The sequence below is a fragment of the Pygocentrus nattereri genome, chromosome 18, assembly GCF_015220715.1.
Source record: "Pygocentrus nattereri isolate fPygNat1 chromosome 18, fPygNat1.pri, whole genome shotgun sequence".
Lineage (NCBI taxonomy): Eukaryota > Metazoa > Chordata > Actinopteri > Characiformes > Serrasalmidae > Pygocentrus > Pygocentrus nattereri.
This window is the reverse complement of record NC_051228.1, coordinates 28,003,883-28,022,410: the sequence shown is the minus strand read 5'-3', so window position 1 is coordinate 28,022,410 and position 18,528 is coordinate 28,003,883. Positions and strand designations below refer to the sequence as shown.

Here is an 18,528-nt window from a genome sequence, read left to right as displayed (position 1 = left end):
ATTTGTACATTTGTGCTTAAGAATCAGATGAAGTGATGCACTTGTTTGAACTTTTCATAGGCTAAATAGTTACTCTTAAAACTGAAATGTTAATGAAATTGTTAATAATGCAAAATAAAAATTACAACACTCTTTCAAATTGTGGTTTTGTTATTGAAATAATTAATCTTTCAGCCTCATTTATAATATTGATTGATCTAATAAACTAAACTAAGAAATTAATAGAAGCCCTAGTGTATTGCTTTAAGGCACATTTTCAGCCACTCTTTACTTTTTGCAGTATCAAAACGTATTGAAGACACCACTGGATCATATCAAATCAAATTACCAATGAATGTTGTAAATGGTTACATCCCTTGTAAGCATGCTTTCTCACCTGGTATTGCCTGTGTGTTACAGCCTGCCTGAAAGCATAACTTCAAACGAGCAATAAATCATCTGCATTGGTGGAGGAGAAGGCTTTGTCTTGCAGCTGCTGTGACTGCAGTGGTCAGTACTACAGCTGTCCAGAAGACGTTTTAGACATTGTAGAGAAGTTGAGACCTAGTTGTATGTGAATGAAGAAAATGCGTTCCATTTACGTGTGGTAAAAATGTCTCTTGACCACTTGAAATGTGGTTAGATTGATCCGATTGTAATTGGATAACCCTGCATCCAGAGTGTGTTTACACCTGTTTTTTTCATGCAGTCAGATAAAATTGGAACTTCAAAACATGTTGATGCAAGATATAAACAGCCTCTTTATCGTTTAGAGGTCTCACTTGTGTATTGTACAATTCTACAATGTCAGTGTTGCAACGGCCAATATCACAATAAAGAATAACATGTATTGTATGCAACTTATTAAGGGAGGTAAAGCAATTTTATTAGTTGGTTATTTTCCTGCTTGGAATGAAATGCCTGATGAATAGAGAGCGAGAACCTAGAGCAGGGGTGTTTTAGTTAAACTCCACTGTATATTGACAATGTCATATTGCAATTGCGACGATTGGCAATATACCATGCATACTCCCTGGTAGGGTTAAAGATCTGCAGTATTTATAACCAAAATGTGTTTCTTGGGTCATGTGATTGCCAGGATTTATTCGAACACCCACAGAAACTCGTATGGAACTGTGATTGGTCAGGATACTCACAGCATTCAATAAATCCTAGTAGGCATGTTTATGACTGATGTAGTAATGATAAAGTATTTATTAAAAGTTTTTATTTTAGCTGTAGTGCCTATTTAACAGTGTTTTGTGCAAGCCTAGTGACCCACCTCTAGGACCAAACTAGACTACCCTGTCCTAGGGAACCTCGGTGCTCTTGCTTCGATTTTGCTTAAATTGCATGTATATCGTTTTTGGGAAAAACAGTTGTCCAGACATGTTCTGCACATGTGACTGGTTCTCTTTGAACAAAAGCATGCAGTGAGCAGTTTTTTGGCCTTTGCCATGTCTAAATAGAGACATAATTTATAATAAGAGAGGTGATTCGGATTACCTCCAAATATAAAAGCCAAAAATAAAAGCCATTTGGAGTGTACTATGATCATGTGCAGGCCTTTTTAAAGCTCAGAGTCAGGGTCCATCCAAAAGTGTACCTTCACTGGAGCAATTAATCTAACCCTGCTGGCACGAGGTTGAGTAATTAAAACAGAGTTAGAATAACATCAGTGTTAATGTGTCTTGGACTCTGGTTTGAGTTTGTCTTTTTTTTTTTTTTTTTTTTTTTTTAAAGGTTGAGGTAGGGGTGGGTTGTATGAGTTGGAACATGCAGACCAGGGATGGGCTTGTATACAGAGTACCCATGCTTGGCTGTGGGTAGGCCTTGTTATCTGACTTACCAAAACAGACCGATCACAGTGAAAACTTTTTTTTTTAATCTTATAAATGTGATTTGAGCCACAAGGTCGCCTAAAACCACAGCCTAGCCTGCCCTGTGTATGCTAACTATAAGGAGTAAGTTACTGTAGAAAATTGTGACCTGAAATATTTTTAAATTTGCACTAACAAATTTAATTTAATCAAAATGTGCAAAAGAGTTCACGCTGTTTAGACAGTAACCCAGGGAAGCATTCTGTTTGGCTCTACCTTTTGAAAGGAGTTGCTGGTATAAACACTATTGAATAATGTTACAGTAACTACACTCTGTGCACAACTATTAGGCAAGTCTTATTTTTGAGGATTATTTTTATTAATGACTTATTAATAACTACAGTGCTCTCAGTTAATCCAAAATGTTAATAAACCTCAAACATGAATGTTTAAGAAAAATAAAGTGAAGCATTAGCTTTCTTAGGAAAATATCTATATGTGCACATTTATTGGGCAACTATAATGGTGCAGAATTATTACGCAGCTAAATGAAAAACGCACATTTTCCCATCTCACTTTATTTTCATCTGTTCAAGTGAGAATTATAAACAAACGACTCAAAGCTGTCCAATGAATATTTCTGAGAAATAAAAAAAAAAAATTAGTGACCAATATAGCCATCCTTCTTTTCAATAACAGTGATAAGCCTTCCATTCATGGAGTCTGTCAGTTTCTTGATCTGTTGACGATCAACTTTTTGTGCAGCAGCAACCACAGCCTCCCAGACACTGTTCAGAGAGGTGTCCTGTTTTCCTTCACCGTAAATCTCCCGTTTAAGAATTGCCCACAAGTTCTCAGTTGGGTTCAGGTCAGGTGAGGAAGGGGCCATGTCATAAGTTTTTCATCTTTAATGCCTTTACTGGCTGGCCATGCAGAGGAGTACTTGGATGCATGTGATGGAGCATTGTCCTGCATAAAAATCATTCTTTTGGAAAGATGCAGATTCTTCCTGTACCACTGCTTAAAGAAAGTGTCTTCTGAAAACTGGCAGTAGGCTTGGGAGTTGATTTTGAGCCCATCTTCAACCCTAAAAGGTCCAACCAGCTCATCTTTAATAATACCAGCTCACACCAGTACCCCACCTCCACCTTGCTGGCATCTGACTCGAAGTGGAGCTCTGTCCCGTTACTGATCCAGCCACAGGCCCATTCATCTGGTCCGTCAAGAGTCACTCTCATTTCATCAGTCCATAAAACCTTTGAAAAATCTGTCTTCAGATTCTTCTTGGACCAGTCTAGACACTTCAGCTTATGTGTTTTGTTCAGTGGTGGTCGGGTTTCAGCTTTCCTTACCTTGGCCATGTCTCTGAGCGCTGAACATCTTGTACCTCTTGGTACTCCAGGTAGGTTGCAGTTCTGGAATATGACAGAACTGGAAGATAATGGGTTCCTGGTAGCTTAATGCTTGAATCTTCTCAAATCCTTGGCAGTTATTTTGCGTTTTTTTTTTTTTTTTTTTTTTTTCTCAGCATGTTTCTTGCAACCCTGTTGACTATTTGCAACAAAACGTTTGATGGTTCTGTGATCACGCCCCAATATCTTAGCAATTTCAAGAGTTCTGCATCCCTCAGAGAGACTTTTGGTCATTTTTAACTTTTCAGAGTCAGTTCAATCTCTCTTTTTGGCCCATTTTGCCTAAAGAAAAAAGCTGCCTAATAATTATGCACACCTTGATATAGGGTGTTAACCTCCTTAGGCCACACCCTCCCTAATTACACAGATACACATCACCTGCTATGCTTAAATCCATTAAGCATTCAAGTTTATCCAGCTTGGAGTTAGAAAATATGCCTAAAAATGATATATAATATGGTCAAAATACTCACTTGCCTAATAATTGTGCACACAGTGTAGAACTCCTGTAGTAACTCCTATATTGCTATAGGGCTGCATTAATTATTGTTAGAGCGTTATGGCAATTGTCCATGATTGACCAATATTATCACAGGAGCTTAGTATGCAGATGAGCTCTTTTTATACGTCTCACATCCTGAACACCAGACGTCCAGGATGAATTTTGATGAATCAGAGTTCACATTATCCAACTGTAAATAATTTTGGTCAAAATTCTGCAGGCCAATCTTTTCACCTCATTACATCAGTGTTTTAATATATCGCAGAGCATTTTGCAGTCACAACATGCATCACTATGGTACTTTGTCCATCTGCTTTTAGTTAAGAAACTTTTGTCTGTTCTATCTCTTTCATTTTCTTTTTCAGTTTATTTCATTATTTTATTTTGTTTCCTTCTATCTTTATTTCTTTTAATGTGTTTTGCTTATCTTTGTTTTCTTTTTATTTATTCTGTAAAGCACTTTGAGTTGCATGTATGTATGAAAGGTGCTATACAAATAAAGATTATTATTATTATTATTATTATTATTATTATTATTATTATTGTGTAGACATGGCGTAGAGTATAGTGAGAGCTGGATGGAAAGTGCATGAGCACGGTTAAAAATAAGGTCTGTAAAAAGGTCATTTTCCTTAGGCACACAAGTCACATTTTCTTGGTATCCTGCTATCACTTCATAAGGCATATACAGCTGTTAGGCTTTGATGCTTCTGAGAAGCTGTTGCCATCGCTTTAAGCGCACATCACATGGTGACTCGCACAAATGGCAGAAGAAGTCTGTACAAGCCTCCCTGTTTTTGTGTGCTGGTAAGTGCTGTACAACTTAAAATAATTATGTTAATGGAATTAAATGTTCTCTTTCAATATGTTACTTGGGATCGAAGTACTTTCTTGATTATAGTTTTGAAACGTAGCTTGCTAATTATATAGGCCTCGCCTGGTAGTTTTAATTCTGTTTATTTCAATCCAAGAGAGCACTCAGGTGTACAGTAACCTAAGTTGTGCAATCCTAAGCATGTTCTAAAACTGCTCCTGCACCTGCATATTTGACTTATGGGTTATGGGTAGGGGGGGCTTGTTGACCTTAAATTAGGTTCACATTATGGGGTCATATGGAAGCGCCTGTGCCAGTAGTGGTCTTTTGTGCGTGTTAGTTCTCATTACACCTAGTTTCCCTTTTGATTGTAATCTAATGGAGTGGCGTGAAGCATTTCCAGTCTCCAATGCCACCACAGTGCTAAAAGGCAAAGAAACTTGATTTACTTAACTGTTTCAGTGGACATTTATACTGAAGCCCTCAACCATGCTTGTCCTACTTATTTTACCGTGCCTTTTATACCCATTGGCAGGGCAAGTGGTGTACGGTTTCAAAAACCGGCAACTGACAAACATGCGTCTTTCAAAACTAGCTGGAAGAGCCCCAGCTCGCGCTGCCATTTAGCAATGGCCAGCGGAAGACGAAAACCACTCCTTTTGTTGTTTTGGACAGTGCACAGAGTGTGATATGCACATGCATGCTGCAGGATGTCAAGTGCCTCTCTCAGTTCCCCAAAACTTTCTTAGTAGGGGGTGGGGTGAGGAAGTGCACATTGTGCACACCCTGACCTCTGAACAGCCAAACCCTTACTGATGTTTTGAATTTATATTATAGCAGGAATTAAGAGTTCATTTTTCTTAATCCACTTTTTGGACCCAAAAGAAGCTCGTTCTGCTCCTCTCGCTCTCTGACCCTGTTTTTGTTGACTTTTCCAGCCATTTTAAAAAGGTTGGTGCTTTCTTGATAAGGCCTGGCTTGTGTTTTAGAGGAGTAAATTCCCCTTCTCACAAGATCCACCCTTGCAGGGAGGGAGAAATGTGTGGAGGGGGGTGCTTGATACGGCAGATAACATCACAGAGTCCAGAAGAATTCCGCTTCCACATCAGCCCTTCTGCAGTACTGACTCCCTCCATTTTAATACTTATTGCATATGAGCCACAATACATTAAAGACCAGAAATCAAATTTAGTTTTTCCCTTACATCAAATGTAGTTTGGTGAGACATGTTTTGCAACTGAAGTTTGAACTGAAGTTGAGAGGCTTATGTAAATAACAAGAAATGGACAAATGTAGCCACTTTATAGCATCATGCAGACGGCATGCATAAATCACATGCCTCAAATCATGGCAAGTAAAGTCAATCTGACTTTTGAGGTTTTGGATGGCATAATATTAAAGGACAAAAGTATACTGCATAGTTCGAAATGGTAGTAGCAGTCATATTTGAAGCCGGAGTTTTGTCTATATTTTCTCCATATGCATAAATAAGCTTTTCAAGATCATGAGATTTTAGTTGATTGCCATACATATGCAACCATTAATTAACCATTTATTTCTCTTTTTTGTTCATTATGTGCAACTTAGTGTGAAATGACCAATTTGCTGACCTATCTTGCTTTTTAGCTATAACTACCTGGTAGCTACCAACTAACAGCATTGCACATTTGATATTGAGCCAAATTGGCCAAAAAACGTAAGGCTATAGTCTTACCTTGGTGTCCGTTTTTTGACCGTTCATGAATTCACTTAATATTCACTCCAAGGCATCAAAGGTTGTTGGAAAATGCTTCCGTATGATTTATTTTGTCCAAAATATTCAAATTTCATCAGAAATTGCACATTTGTCTGCTGCCCTCTAGAAGGTTTTGCAGAAGTTTGATACTTTTTTTGTTTTTATAAGACCCATCATGTTTATTGAGACACATTTCCAACTTTCTTTTATTTACGTGCACTTGCCTACTTGTTGCAATGTAAACATATGACTGTGAGAGCTGACAACCGTGGGAAGAAATTGCAGTGAGCTTTTAATAACTGTTCATGTAATTATATAATAAGTGTGATGTACATGTTTCTAGATATTTTATCATTGGTTTTAATCAACTGCAGCTCACCAGTGCTAATCTTGCAAGTTTCAAGGGGCTTGTACATGGCGTCTGAATGATTTGCTAACCCTGTCTGCACGGTCTAATAACTCTAATGGCCCATAATCAATTTTTTTTCTACCCTGCACACCAAAGTTAGAAATGTCAGCAGCATATATTTTCTTGATTGGAGCCCTTCTTTCTAGATTAAGAGCCCTGTCATGCCACAACTTGTGACGTCCAGTGGTTTATGCAGGGCATTTGTTCTGAGCATTTGATAGGCCCCTGGTCTTCGTTGCATAAGCCAAATAGACTCAATTTTGCTGTGTCAACCTCATCTCTTGGAGGCGGCTGGGGAACTGAAAGGAGGCCTTTATGTCTCTGAGAGGCTTATTAGGCTTGGGGTGACTCTGACATCCGCCGCAGAGTTGCTTGCCCATGGCTCTGTTGGTTCAGCGGTTCTGGTCCCTCACCTGATTGCTCTTTTGTGGTGCAGACTGAACTGTTGCTACGTTCAGATGAGGCATTACTAAAGGCCCTATTTATGCAAAAGCAAATATTGCAGGCTTAATTTTAAGAGCTGTTTTTAGATCATTTTCATTTACTGCCTTCTTCCTTTATTTATTTATTTTAGTGGTTTGTGGTCAATTCTTAATTGGTTATTTAGTTAATAACAGTAGTATAACTTGTTAGTGTTATTTTATATAGTACCAGACTTCAACTTTTATAGGGTGCTAAAGTAAATGTTTTAAAAGTGCTCCATGTTTCTCGACATGGCTACACAGCTATTAAATTCATGAAACCATTTTTTAGGTTAAGTTTGTTTTTTTTAATTATTATTATTAAATGACTATTTACAGGCCAGAGTTTGTATCCTGGCATATGTATTAAAAGGTTGGGTAGGAATAAATGTCAGATTATTAAGACAAATTGATGATCAACTAATTGAGCATTAGGCTTTGACGACTGTGAACACGGTAACAGTATTGATTTCAGGGAAATAAAATTCTAGATAACCATTTTCATCAGTCAGTTACAGTGTAATGTGGTCAGTAGTTTTAGTTAAACAGTGATATGACTGTCCGCTCTCAACTGTTAGTTTGGAAATTGGTCTTACCAATGTAAAACCATCATATTCACAAAAATGATTCCTGACATGAGGCATCTGTTGCATCAGTATCTGCCACTACAGATTTTAATATCTTTATCATTGTTGCTATTAGAAAAGGTAAAACTTGTAATGCCATCCCTAGAGCCCAGGATATCAGTGGCGATACTGATAAATATCCAGGACCTCAATGTCTACCAACTGTCACCTGTTGTATCTTATTGAGAATATCTTGAAATGTGTGTAGACTTTGCATGCATGTGCTAACTTTTCTCTTTAGCATAGACAGCTACATGCAGTGTTTCCCTAATCAAAGCAGGCCAAGTGCATGTTTACCAATTAGAATTTATAATCCTAGTAGGCTTCCTCATAGTAAGAAAGATCTTTCATTGACGTAAATTGGTGTTGGCTAAGATGTCACAACACACCTATTGTCTTCATCTTGCCCAATTTCTTGTCTTGGCGAGTTGCTTATGTGCCTGTGGCTTTTTCAATAGGGGGCTGTGCTTTTCACAGTGGCCTGTTTGTTTGTTTGTTTGTTTGTTTGTTTGTTTGTTTGTTTGTTTGTTGATGTATTTTTGTATGTTATTTTTTAGTTTTCATTTTGCCTTTGAGTGTTTTTGTCTAGGTTTCGGATCTTTTTTTAAAGGGCTGAGGGTATAATATGTGGGACTGTTAAGTCTTTCTAAGAATGGAGTGACTCCACTGTCCCCTCCAGCAGAGAGACTCTGATTGTGTGAACCGTAACCTGAGCGCTGGGAGCGGTGTGGGCCATGAGAAAGGGTGTATGCAGCCAACAGGCTGTGTGTGTGTGTGTGTGTGTGTGTGTGTGTGTGTGTGTGTGTGTGTGTGTGTGTGTGCGCACGCTTGTTTTTGTACAGTTGTTTAACTGAGTTTTAAAAAAAGAGTAAAATCATTTATATTTGGTTACTTACATTAAGGTTAGGGCTATATGTTATCGGTCACTTCTCATGACACATTCAGCAGTTTGGAGGTCTGGACTCTGGGGTGGTCTGTTCATTGTTCTAAGAACACCAGCAGCTCCTTTGGTTGATTTGCAGTTTTCCCCTGTTTTCTTTTCTCAATAATAAGCTTGACCGCATCTTTTCAGACACATTGAGTTGAGTTGTCTTCTCACAGTGGACAGATGGGTAGAAAGATCTGTGTATTTTTTACAAATCTGAAAAGAGTAGAGATTTTCTTTACTCTTGCAAAAAGATGAAGAAGCTTTAAGTATTTTTTTGTCAGATTAATTTTTTTTTTTCATTTTTCCTCTTTCTTAGGCAAGTAGATTGTCCTATCTTCTGAAAAATAAATAGCTTGTGTGTGTGTGTGTGTGTGTGTGTGTGTGTGCTTGCGATAGTATAGGCCGTTAAAGCGCGCATGTATGTGTTGGGGTGTGTGCATGTGTGTGTGTGTGTGTGCGTGCTGCAGTCTCTGCTTACTTGGAGGTTTGAAATGGATTCCCAGCCGCCGGCCCTTCCACGTCCCACCTGCATTCTCACAATGCCCCTTTGTTCCTGGCCCATGGCACTGTGAGATAGCTGTTATCCGAGAGGCAAGGGCTGGTCACCACCGACTTTTTCTTTCAGAGTAAAGATGGTAAACTCCTGCTATCGGGTTTCATTGTACCTGAGTCGGACTCTGGGGAACGTGTGGGAGCGAGAGTGTTCTGTGCTTCTCCACTGTGTTTGCTTCCACTTGCATGTACTGCGGTTAACTCCACACACTGCAAGTGAAAGGTGCTATTTGGGGCAGTTTGAAATCTCTCATAGTCCCTGAAAACAGTTCCACACTGTGTTTAAGTATGAGGTGCCTTCTACAGACCAATCAGACAGACTGATGAAAGGGACAAGTGCTTTTCAAGTATTTATTCAAGTAAAGATTAATTTCCAGGGAAAACTTAAGTTTGTTTTTGCGTGAGTTCACATATTGGGAGATTAAGTCAGTGAACAGCTGTGTGCGGCACCTAACTTTGAGTAATGGCTGTTGGGTGAGCCGTTAAAAATTGAAAGCAAACAAACAAATAAATAAAAGAGAAAATCTGGTTTCTGCAAAATGCTAGATGTTTTTGCAGTTATCTAAACTTCAGCTCACTTCCTACTCGATGCTTCTCAACTTCACTTCAAACGTGGCTGGGCTGAGTGGAGGAAGTATGGCTTTTCCTGTTCTTTGGTTTGTTACTCTTGCGCACCACTTTATTTGAATAACTGAAATCACCCAGAGGTGTGCACATAATTAATTCTGTGCTTAATTAAGAATAGATGATAGCCATGGCTGGTCTTCCCCTGTATGCCCGAACACATGGGCAGTTGGAGCCAAATGGGTAGTGATGTCTCTTTCTTTATTTTCTGTGTCTCCCTGTCTTTCTCATATTATGCCTCTGCTCTTTCAGATATGGCGGGCTGGCCAGGGGTTTTCCCACCACCAGCAACTCAGACATAATTGATTTAATGAGAGTTAAAACCTGCAATTTTGATTTTTATCATCAGTTCCCCCGAACAGGTCATGTAGTTTCCACATAAATGTTATTTTAAATGCTAATGGGTCGTGCATTACTTTCCCCAGTGGTTTCTTAGATGATTTTCTACCATTCAGAAGTGATCTGCAGGATCATCCAGCATGAACCCTTAATGCTTTTTCTAAAACCATTGATATAGGTTTTTTTTTTTCCCCCATGCTTGCGTTTGAAAGTGATACAGCACTTTCTGTTTTAGGACAAGCGTCGAGGGATGTGTGAAGTTTGGCTAGCCAAAGTTGCAGAAACACTAACCGCACTGTCCCACAGATCTGTCCTTACCCGGTTTGAGCCAGTGGAAAAAGCCGCCCTGGCTTCGGCACTTTCACTGCTGGACTGGCCAGAGTGTTAGGGGTTTCTGGGGCATTTTTTTTGGTCTGTTGTCTTTTTAAAAGCACTCTGAGTGTTGGTTCCTAAAAGGGTTCATTCACAAAGCTGTCGCACGGCGTGTGTGTGTGTGGTGGGGGGACTGTGCTGTCAGGGCGCGTTTGGATGATGTACTGTAAACGTTCGGGGCTCAGACTGTTGGGGCTCCTTATCATAACATCCTCTGCTACGAGGCGGACTGTTTGTTCTGAAGCTTTCCAACTGCCTTAGACCCTGACGGGGAAGAGAGAGCTCCCTTCGCTTACTCGGCTCCTCACCAGTCTCTCATGGTGATGCGATCTTCGGCACAGTTCAGCTTTTGAATGAAAATCACTCAAATTCAAGATGAAGTGAATATGTTTGAATCCTCCGTATCCTCAGAGTGCTGGTTTTCATTTTGAATGCAATTTCGATGCATTGTAAGTTTGAATGAGTGAGCTAATATTCTGTAGTCTCTAAAGAGAGATTTGATAAGTCTTCAGTATATGATGAAAAAGCAGCTTTCATCTTTATTTGTGTGGTAAAAATATCTGCTATGTTTTTCTGGATCTAGTCGTGACATGGAAAGTAAGGAGACGCTGCGTGGACTGCAGAAAATGGAGGATCGGCCAGAGGAGAGAATGATCCGCGAGAAGCTCAAGGCCACCTGTATGCCCACCTGGAAACACGAGTGGCTGGAGAGGAGGAACAGGAGAGGCCCTGTGGTGAGCAATCGCACTCACTCATGCACTCGTAATGTCACTATTAGGAGTTAAATTTGGCATTTAGAAAGGGGTGGAGCTGCTGACGGTGAGGGTGGTGGGGGACATTGTCACTTAACAATGATCTTTGCAGTTGATTAGATAATTAAATCACTAAGCCACCAAGCATTCTGATTACGTAACATGCAGCAGATCTTAAAATACAGACTTTAAATCCAGTTTCTAGTCCTGTATCATGAAGTCACTGTTAGTCTAGTCCTGTATCATGAAGTCAACTGATTTGTTGGTGTAACTCATTGGCCATCTAGTGTTTATACCTGTCTTTTTGATTACAAAATCCTGGACTGGAAATTGGATTCGAGGGATTTTGGATTTGAAGACCTCTGGCATAAATAAAGTTCAGTTAGTTGGACAGTGTACTGAACAGTAAAAAAAAAAATGCAACTTGATTTCATGTGAGTTTATTCAGCTCATGTGTCATACTACTTCCACACCTTTAAACTTCACTACAATAAATGAATAGGCCACTCAATGGTTCTCTGAAACATGAGACCTTAGTTTTCCCATCACTTGGTGATTGTGGATATGGTAAAATGTCCATGGCAGGTAAAATATTAATTATATAATAAAAAAATACCCCTCTAGACTACCTAGGGTACCACAACAAAGCACCAAATCATGCCAGCCCAGATCAGATTCACTTTTTAATTTCTGTGTTGATCGTTTTGTGTATATGTGGCTGTAACTTTAAGACATTTTGAGATCATGTTTTGAATCAAAAGCAGTACCAAGCAGGTTGGGTCATGCAGCTATCTTAAGAGTGTATGTGAAAGGCTGATTCAGACCCAGTATCAGACCCAAATCATTCCAGGTTAATTGCCATTTGATAAGACATATCAAATAATGATTGCTCTGGCTTTGCTGTCATCATTAAAAAACAAGTTAGAAGCAAAGTAGAAGTCCCAAGATTAGAACTTGTGTGTGTGTGTGTGTGTGTGTGTGTGTGTGTGTGTGTGTGTGTGTGTGTGTGTGTGTGTGTGTGTGTGTGTGTCTTCTGTAAGGTGGTAAAGCCCATCCCCCTTCGGCCGGATGGAAGTGAGGCTGGTCGGCAGGGTGTTGAAGCTGGCAGCGACATCATGAGCTCCTCTTCCTCTCTGAGCAGGGGCCGCCGCAGTCCTTCCCCTGGACCCTCCTCGTCCTCTGCCTCCTCCACCTCCTCATCTGCCAAAATGGGCAGCAAACCAGAGTCTCCGGGTGTCCGCAGGAAGAGGGCATCCCCAGTCCCTGTGAGCTTCACTTCCACACTGTTACCTTTTTTTTTTTTTTTTTTTTACAAAAAACTTGACTGCTCAGATGACTACTGTTTTTTTGTATTTCACCTGTCATACGAAAACCTCATGATAAATAAAAATGTGTTCCATGCATTGTGAAATGTTAATGCTGTGCATAGAGCAGCAGGCATTTTCAAACGGTCTAAGACAATAAACAAAAAACAATGTTGTCTAGACTTTTTTTATGTCTTTTGTGGTATGAAAACAAGAATTTCTACCGAAGAATTCTCTTTATATAAATCTGTGTAAACACAGACACACACTCATCAGTTACAGAATGAAGAACAAATCCACTAATAAATATGTGTTTGGTCAGAACATGGAAGATCTCAGTCATGACCCCTAAGGGTTATGCAGTGAATTCGCATCTTGGAAGTATTTCAGAGGAATTAAATGGAAACAAACAAAAAACACTTTCAAAAGTGGTCAATGAATGTGTTATGATGGCTTGTTGCTTACGCAGATGCTTTTTGGCTTTTGTAGTTCCAGAGCGGCAGGGTAACACCCCCTCGTCGAGCTCCATCACCAGATGGCTTTTCACCTTACAGCCCAGAAGAGACAAATCGCAGGGTCAATAAAGTCATGAGGGCCCGTCTATACCTGCTCCAGCAAATAGGACCCAATTCTTTCTTGATTGGAGGGGATAGTCCTGACAACAAATATCGTGTGTTTATTGGTCCTCAGGTAAGCTTCAGCATATGAATAGTGAAAAGCTTAAGCTTAAAGTGTTGTCTGGGCAAAAATCAGACTTGCCCATTTTTCCCCGTTTATGTAGTCAAATTTAGTAAGTCAGCCTAGACATTTTCAAAGTTTGCCTCACTAGTTTTGCACTGAAGCTATGATGGTAATGCAGCTACCAATTAATCTTGGCCTATAATAGGTGTCTCAAACTCTAATCCTGGAGGGCCAGATTTCAACACACTTTGATTTTCCTGCTTAAACACCCATGATTCACTTCATCAGTTGCGTTTGAGACCCCTGGCTTATAGCTGCTAATAGCATTGTGCAAACTGCATGCCTAAGTAATTACATACTTGTCTCAAACCATGTTTTGTTTCGAAGTAATCACAAATAGACTTGCTTGTTTGGTTTCTGGCCTTATGTAACATACGGTTATCTTTTAAAATTGGACAGAAGTACATACTAAAATTTAGGTTTCAGTATAGCCATTATTTTACCTATGTTTTAACTGTGTAACACCCCTCTGTCCTTTTTTAGATAACGTTTTTAAAAAAAAAAAAAAAAAAAAAAAAAAAAAAACAGTTGAGCTGAGAGGGAGTGTGAAAATCTAGGCCCTTAACCAGGCAATTCGACCTTCCGTACCTCAGCACTGGAATTTGAGTCCGAACAAAAACAGGATAATACTAATATATTGTTACATTTACACAGCAGGTAAAAGTGGTACAAATCCGATATGTGACACAGATGTGTCATCTGTCTAGCTGTGGGAGCAGCAAAAACTGCATTGAATCTGACATTTTCAAGTCCGATTTGAGACACTTTCATATGTTGTACTGAAATCCGATCCATATCCGATCTGCGGCAATGCAACTTGGACAGCCAGATCGGAATTCATGCGACTTTTACGTCAGTGCAACTCGGCATTCGTCATCATTTTGCGCTGCTGAGACTATTAAATATTTAGTCTGATGTTTCTGTACTGAAAAAAATGAGAGGAGACTCATCAGAGCTGCTCCGTGTTTGAAGAGGTTTCGGATGAAACGGCCAAGCGCGGCTGGAGGAGCCCGAGGCTGCAGCTCAGAGAACAGTTTAAAGAATCCGAGGACACGAACCAAAGAAGTGGCTGAATAACGTCCCCTTTTTATGGTGAACTTGAACACACTGTGGGTGATGAGTCCAGCTGTCAACGACTGGAACTTCATAATCGGTCCTGTGGAGAAGAAACTGGGAGTGACTAGTGTTCATGTTTACCTCTGGATGAGCCACAAAAAATATTGTTCTTTTGTGCCTGCGGGTCAGTTTGAGAGCGTGATCTGTTCAGACTGATGTCGCATACAGATCACATTTAAAAGATGGTGTAAAAAAACAAAGAAAGAAATTGGATTTGGTGAGAATCAGATTTGGGCCACTTTTACCTGCTATGTAAAACGTAGCCTAGGTCAATATTTCTACTTTTTGTCTGTTCCAAAATTATCAGAAGGGTCTACATGGACTGAAAAGTGGATAAAGTTTAACTGTGTGCTTTTGCTTGTCAGACCTGCAGCTGTGGTCGAGGGGCCTTCTGCATCCATGTTCTTTTCGTCATGTTGAGGGTCTTCCAGCTGGAGTCCTCAGACCCACTGCTCTGGAGAAAGACCCTCAAAAACTTTGAGGTAAAATGTATAATACTGTTATATCAAGCCAAATGCCCACATTTAAAGTTACCAAAAAAACAAGGCCGTCTCACAGTAGTAGTTGAGTTTACACCTTGATGTCCATTTTCAGGTGGAGAGCTTGTTTCAGAAGTACCACAATCGGCGAAGCTCACGGATCAAAGCCCCCTCTCGCAACACCATCCAGAAGTTTGTTTCCCGCATGTCCAACTCCCACACTAATTGCACCTCCAGCTCCTCACCATCCAGCAACGAGAGCAGGTCAGTACTCGGGCTTGCCAGCGCAGAGCAGTGATGATGGGTGGAGATGCATTTCCTGAGTTTAATGTTCTTTGGCAGGTGCTGAATGTTCTGAGACATGCAACTTTTTTTCTTTTTCTGTTGTGTTATTACTATAGAAAGTTTCAGAAGTTCTCTCTTTTCATACCATACATGCCATTTATTGCCTAGATTTGGTCTAATTAGATAGAAAGGAATCTAACAAAATGTGTGATCTTTTGTGATGTTTAAAGGAAGTGTAATTATCATAGCCATGCATTCATGTGGAAATACTGGCTATATGTGACACATCAAGTCTTAATTTATTGGCAGTTTTTGTTGAGGTCTTCTTATGATATCTGTTTAATGTAGACTTCGGGTCTCTGTTGAGCTTACAGCAATGTGCAGGCCTTCTCTGTGTAGCTGAAGGTCTAGGGGAATAATATGTGCATTGTCTCAAAAATTGGAAACTGAACTGGAGGCTTTTCAGTTTAGTGGCTATAGACATCCCCTGTAGCCTGGCACAACACACTTTCCGTTGTAGTGAAATTCTCTCAATCATCCCGATAAGCATCTAGGCCAAATCACAGCCAGCAGTCTGAGATACACTTTTAGAAGAAAAAGCCTAGTGTCTTAAAGTACTGCTCTGTGTGTGTGTATATCCCATGTGCAGTATGAAGGATGAGGAAGAGCAGATGTGTCCAATCTGTCTGCTGGACATGCTGGATGAGGAGAGTCTAACTGTGTGTGAGGAAGGATGCAGGAATAAGCTGCACCATCACTGCATGTCCATATGTGAGTACCAGCAGATGTAAACCCATGCAGAATGCCCACTATGACTTAACTGCGGTTCACCAACACTAATCATGAAGATGCATAATGTTCAGTTCCATATCAGCCTTGCTTCACCCCTTCTGATTCTATTTAAGGGGGATATGATAATTAGCTGATGATTTGAAGCATGTGTTAGTTAGAATGTATAACTTTGACACCACTAGACTAAATACAATCTGCAGGCAAAGTGATGCAAAGGTGCAAGTAAATATGTCTGATTGGTGTAGTTTGTACAAGAACAAATGCTGCTACTACTGTAATACATAATCATTCATTTGTAATAATATTATTATTATTAATAATAATAACAATAATAATAATACGTTATAATACTTTATGTCAAAATGCTTTAGTGTATGGAAACAAAACTGTATGACAAATCATAAATGACATGAGAACTTGTCTGTTGAATTAAAGAAAATGGAACATTACAGAGAGCATTACAATTATATGCATCTTTTGTAAATGATCTTAAACAACATTTATGATATTAAATGGCTAAAGTCTAGAATCATCTGATATTTCTGCAACGACTTCTCATATGTGACTTCTCATTCTCTTAAATCGTGAGGTTTGAAAAGATATACACAATTTTGGGAAAATCAATTAATTCAGTAGTTGATATGTAAATAGTCATTTGGGGTGGTTTGATCTTAAATGCTTCATTGTAGAGAAATGGAGCATTTTACATCAAACCACGATTAATAAGAGCTTAATGATTTATTATTTTTATTTATGTATTTCTAGAAAATTCTAATGTTTTAAAGACTTCTTGTATCCATCCCTGACTCCTCACAGTTAACGGAGTCTGTCCCTCTTGTCATCTCATTCCAGACAACTTCACTACAGTAGGCACAGCTCATCAAAAACTAGATCGGTTTAGCCAAGGCTTGGCCTTATTTTTAAAAGGCTGTCTAAATGGTTGTTCTATTCCCAGGCTGGATGTCCACTGACAGCCTCTCAGGAGTCATCTCCTCCTGGACGACTGATGTATAATTAAGCCCATCTCTTTTTTTTTTTTTTTTTTTTTCCTTTCCTTTTTTCAGGGGCAGAAGAATGTCGAAGAAACCATGAACCCTTAATCTGTCCTCTGTGTAGGGCGAAGTGGAAGTCCCATGACTTTTATAGGTAAAAACACTCAACATGTGGTGTTGTTTTTTTTGTTGTGTTTTTTTTTTTTTTCTTTAAAAGTGTAAGCCTTTGTTTAAGCTGTCCTGCAAATTAATTTGTTTTCAAGGGAGACGATTCTTACTGGGTGCCATAGATTCCCCTGAACAATAACAGTTGTGGATTATGGGTAATTTCCTAATAATATAACCTCTTCGAAAGGGTGTACCAGGAATACAAGCTATTGTTCAGTTTGTGGTGCTGTCACGGACTGCAGTGTTTCCAATCTGTGCTGGAGGAAGCACCTGCACATGGCTGGGGTGAAAGGGCTTGCGCAGTACGAGGTGAAGCTCAGAGATAAGACAATCAGATGTGGTTCAGGAAACGAGGCAGAAGCCTCCTATGCCTTCAGAGCTGCAGCAGACAGCTAAGCGTAGACACAGGAAGAAAAAGGGGCCTGTGGAAAAACAAGCAAACGGAAGGCTTTGATAGCCCCCTCTGCCACTGTGGGCTGGAGCATTGTGCCAGGCCGTTCACATCAGGCCTAATATGACCCAACAGCCCAGACCACAGTGGGAGCTCAAGAATGCTACTGTCAACAGGCCCAAATTAGACCTCTAGACCACTAACACTAGCTTAATTCAGCCGGCAGGCAGAAGTGGCACTAAAACCTTCGTTGAAATGTGAATGTGCCCTGTGTTCAGTAAATAATATACCACTACGAAGGATCAGATGGTAAATTGATTTGATTTGATTTGATTTGTCTTTGAGAATCAAAGGAGGCATCAACTCTGAATGCCTTGAACTACAAACTTGTTATTCAGTAACATCTAAATTATTTGGTAGCTCTTATTATACTAATTTGAGTTATGTACACTTGAAAATAAAGGTTCCTGATTGGATGCATCTTGCACATGTCATTCACGTAAATGAGGCATTGCGTCTTTATTTTCAGGGTACTTCTAAGAACAGTTCATTCAAGTGTCGATCCAAATACAGATCCTTGTGGTTTAAGGGGTCAAATCAGGGTTGTCTTGGGGGTCCATAGTGAAATATATGTGGTGGGAGGAGGACCAAAAAAAAAAACCACCAAAACAATTTCCAAATTTAATTTTTTTTTTATTTTAAAGAATACTTTTGGATTTGCTTTGATTTGTAAGAGGGTGATGAGTTTGGAGAATGTGGGAGATGTTTAGATGCTGTGTGTTGGGCCATCAAGTTGGAATTCAGTGTGCTAGATCTTCTCTCAGTGGTTAGGTGAGCTAGACAGGCTGGCACCCCCTGTGTTTTGTGTGTCTGTCCAGGCCTGAAATGCTAGGAGCTAGCTGGGTTCACAGTGATTTCTACCCCCCAAGACATGA

At 39.7% G+C, this 18,528-nt stretch overlaps 1 protein-coding gene across 4 annotated transcripts in view; it reads left to right on the top strand.

Annotated features, from left to right (window-relative positions):
- Nucleotides 1–18,528, top strand: part of map3k1 (mitogen-activated protein kinase kinase kinase 1, E3 ubiquitin protein ligase) — a 49,162-nt gene that overhangs the window by 15,100 nt on the left and 15,534 nt on the right. For all 4 annotated transcript variants that reach the window (XM_037547497.1, XM_017697295.2, XM_037547496.1 and 1 more), the window contains exons 2-8: nucleotides 11,157–11,307; nucleotides 12,366–12,590; nucleotides 13,119–13,319; nucleotides 14,852–14,968; nucleotides 15,081–15,229; nucleotides 15,900–16,021; nucleotides 17,107–17,188. In XM_037547497.1, the coding sequence (XP_037403394.1) occupies nucleotides 11,157–11,307; nucleotides 12,366–12,590; nucleotides 13,119–13,319; nucleotides 14,852–14,968; nucleotides 15,081–15,229; nucleotides 15,900–16,021; nucleotides 17,107–17,188 (1,047 nt within the window). The remainder of the gene's footprint in view (nucleotides 1–11,156; nucleotides 11,308–12,365; nucleotides 12,591–13,118; nucleotides 13,320–14,851; nucleotides 14,969–15,080; nucleotides 15,230–15,899; nucleotides 16,022–17,106; nucleotides 17,189–18,528) is intronic.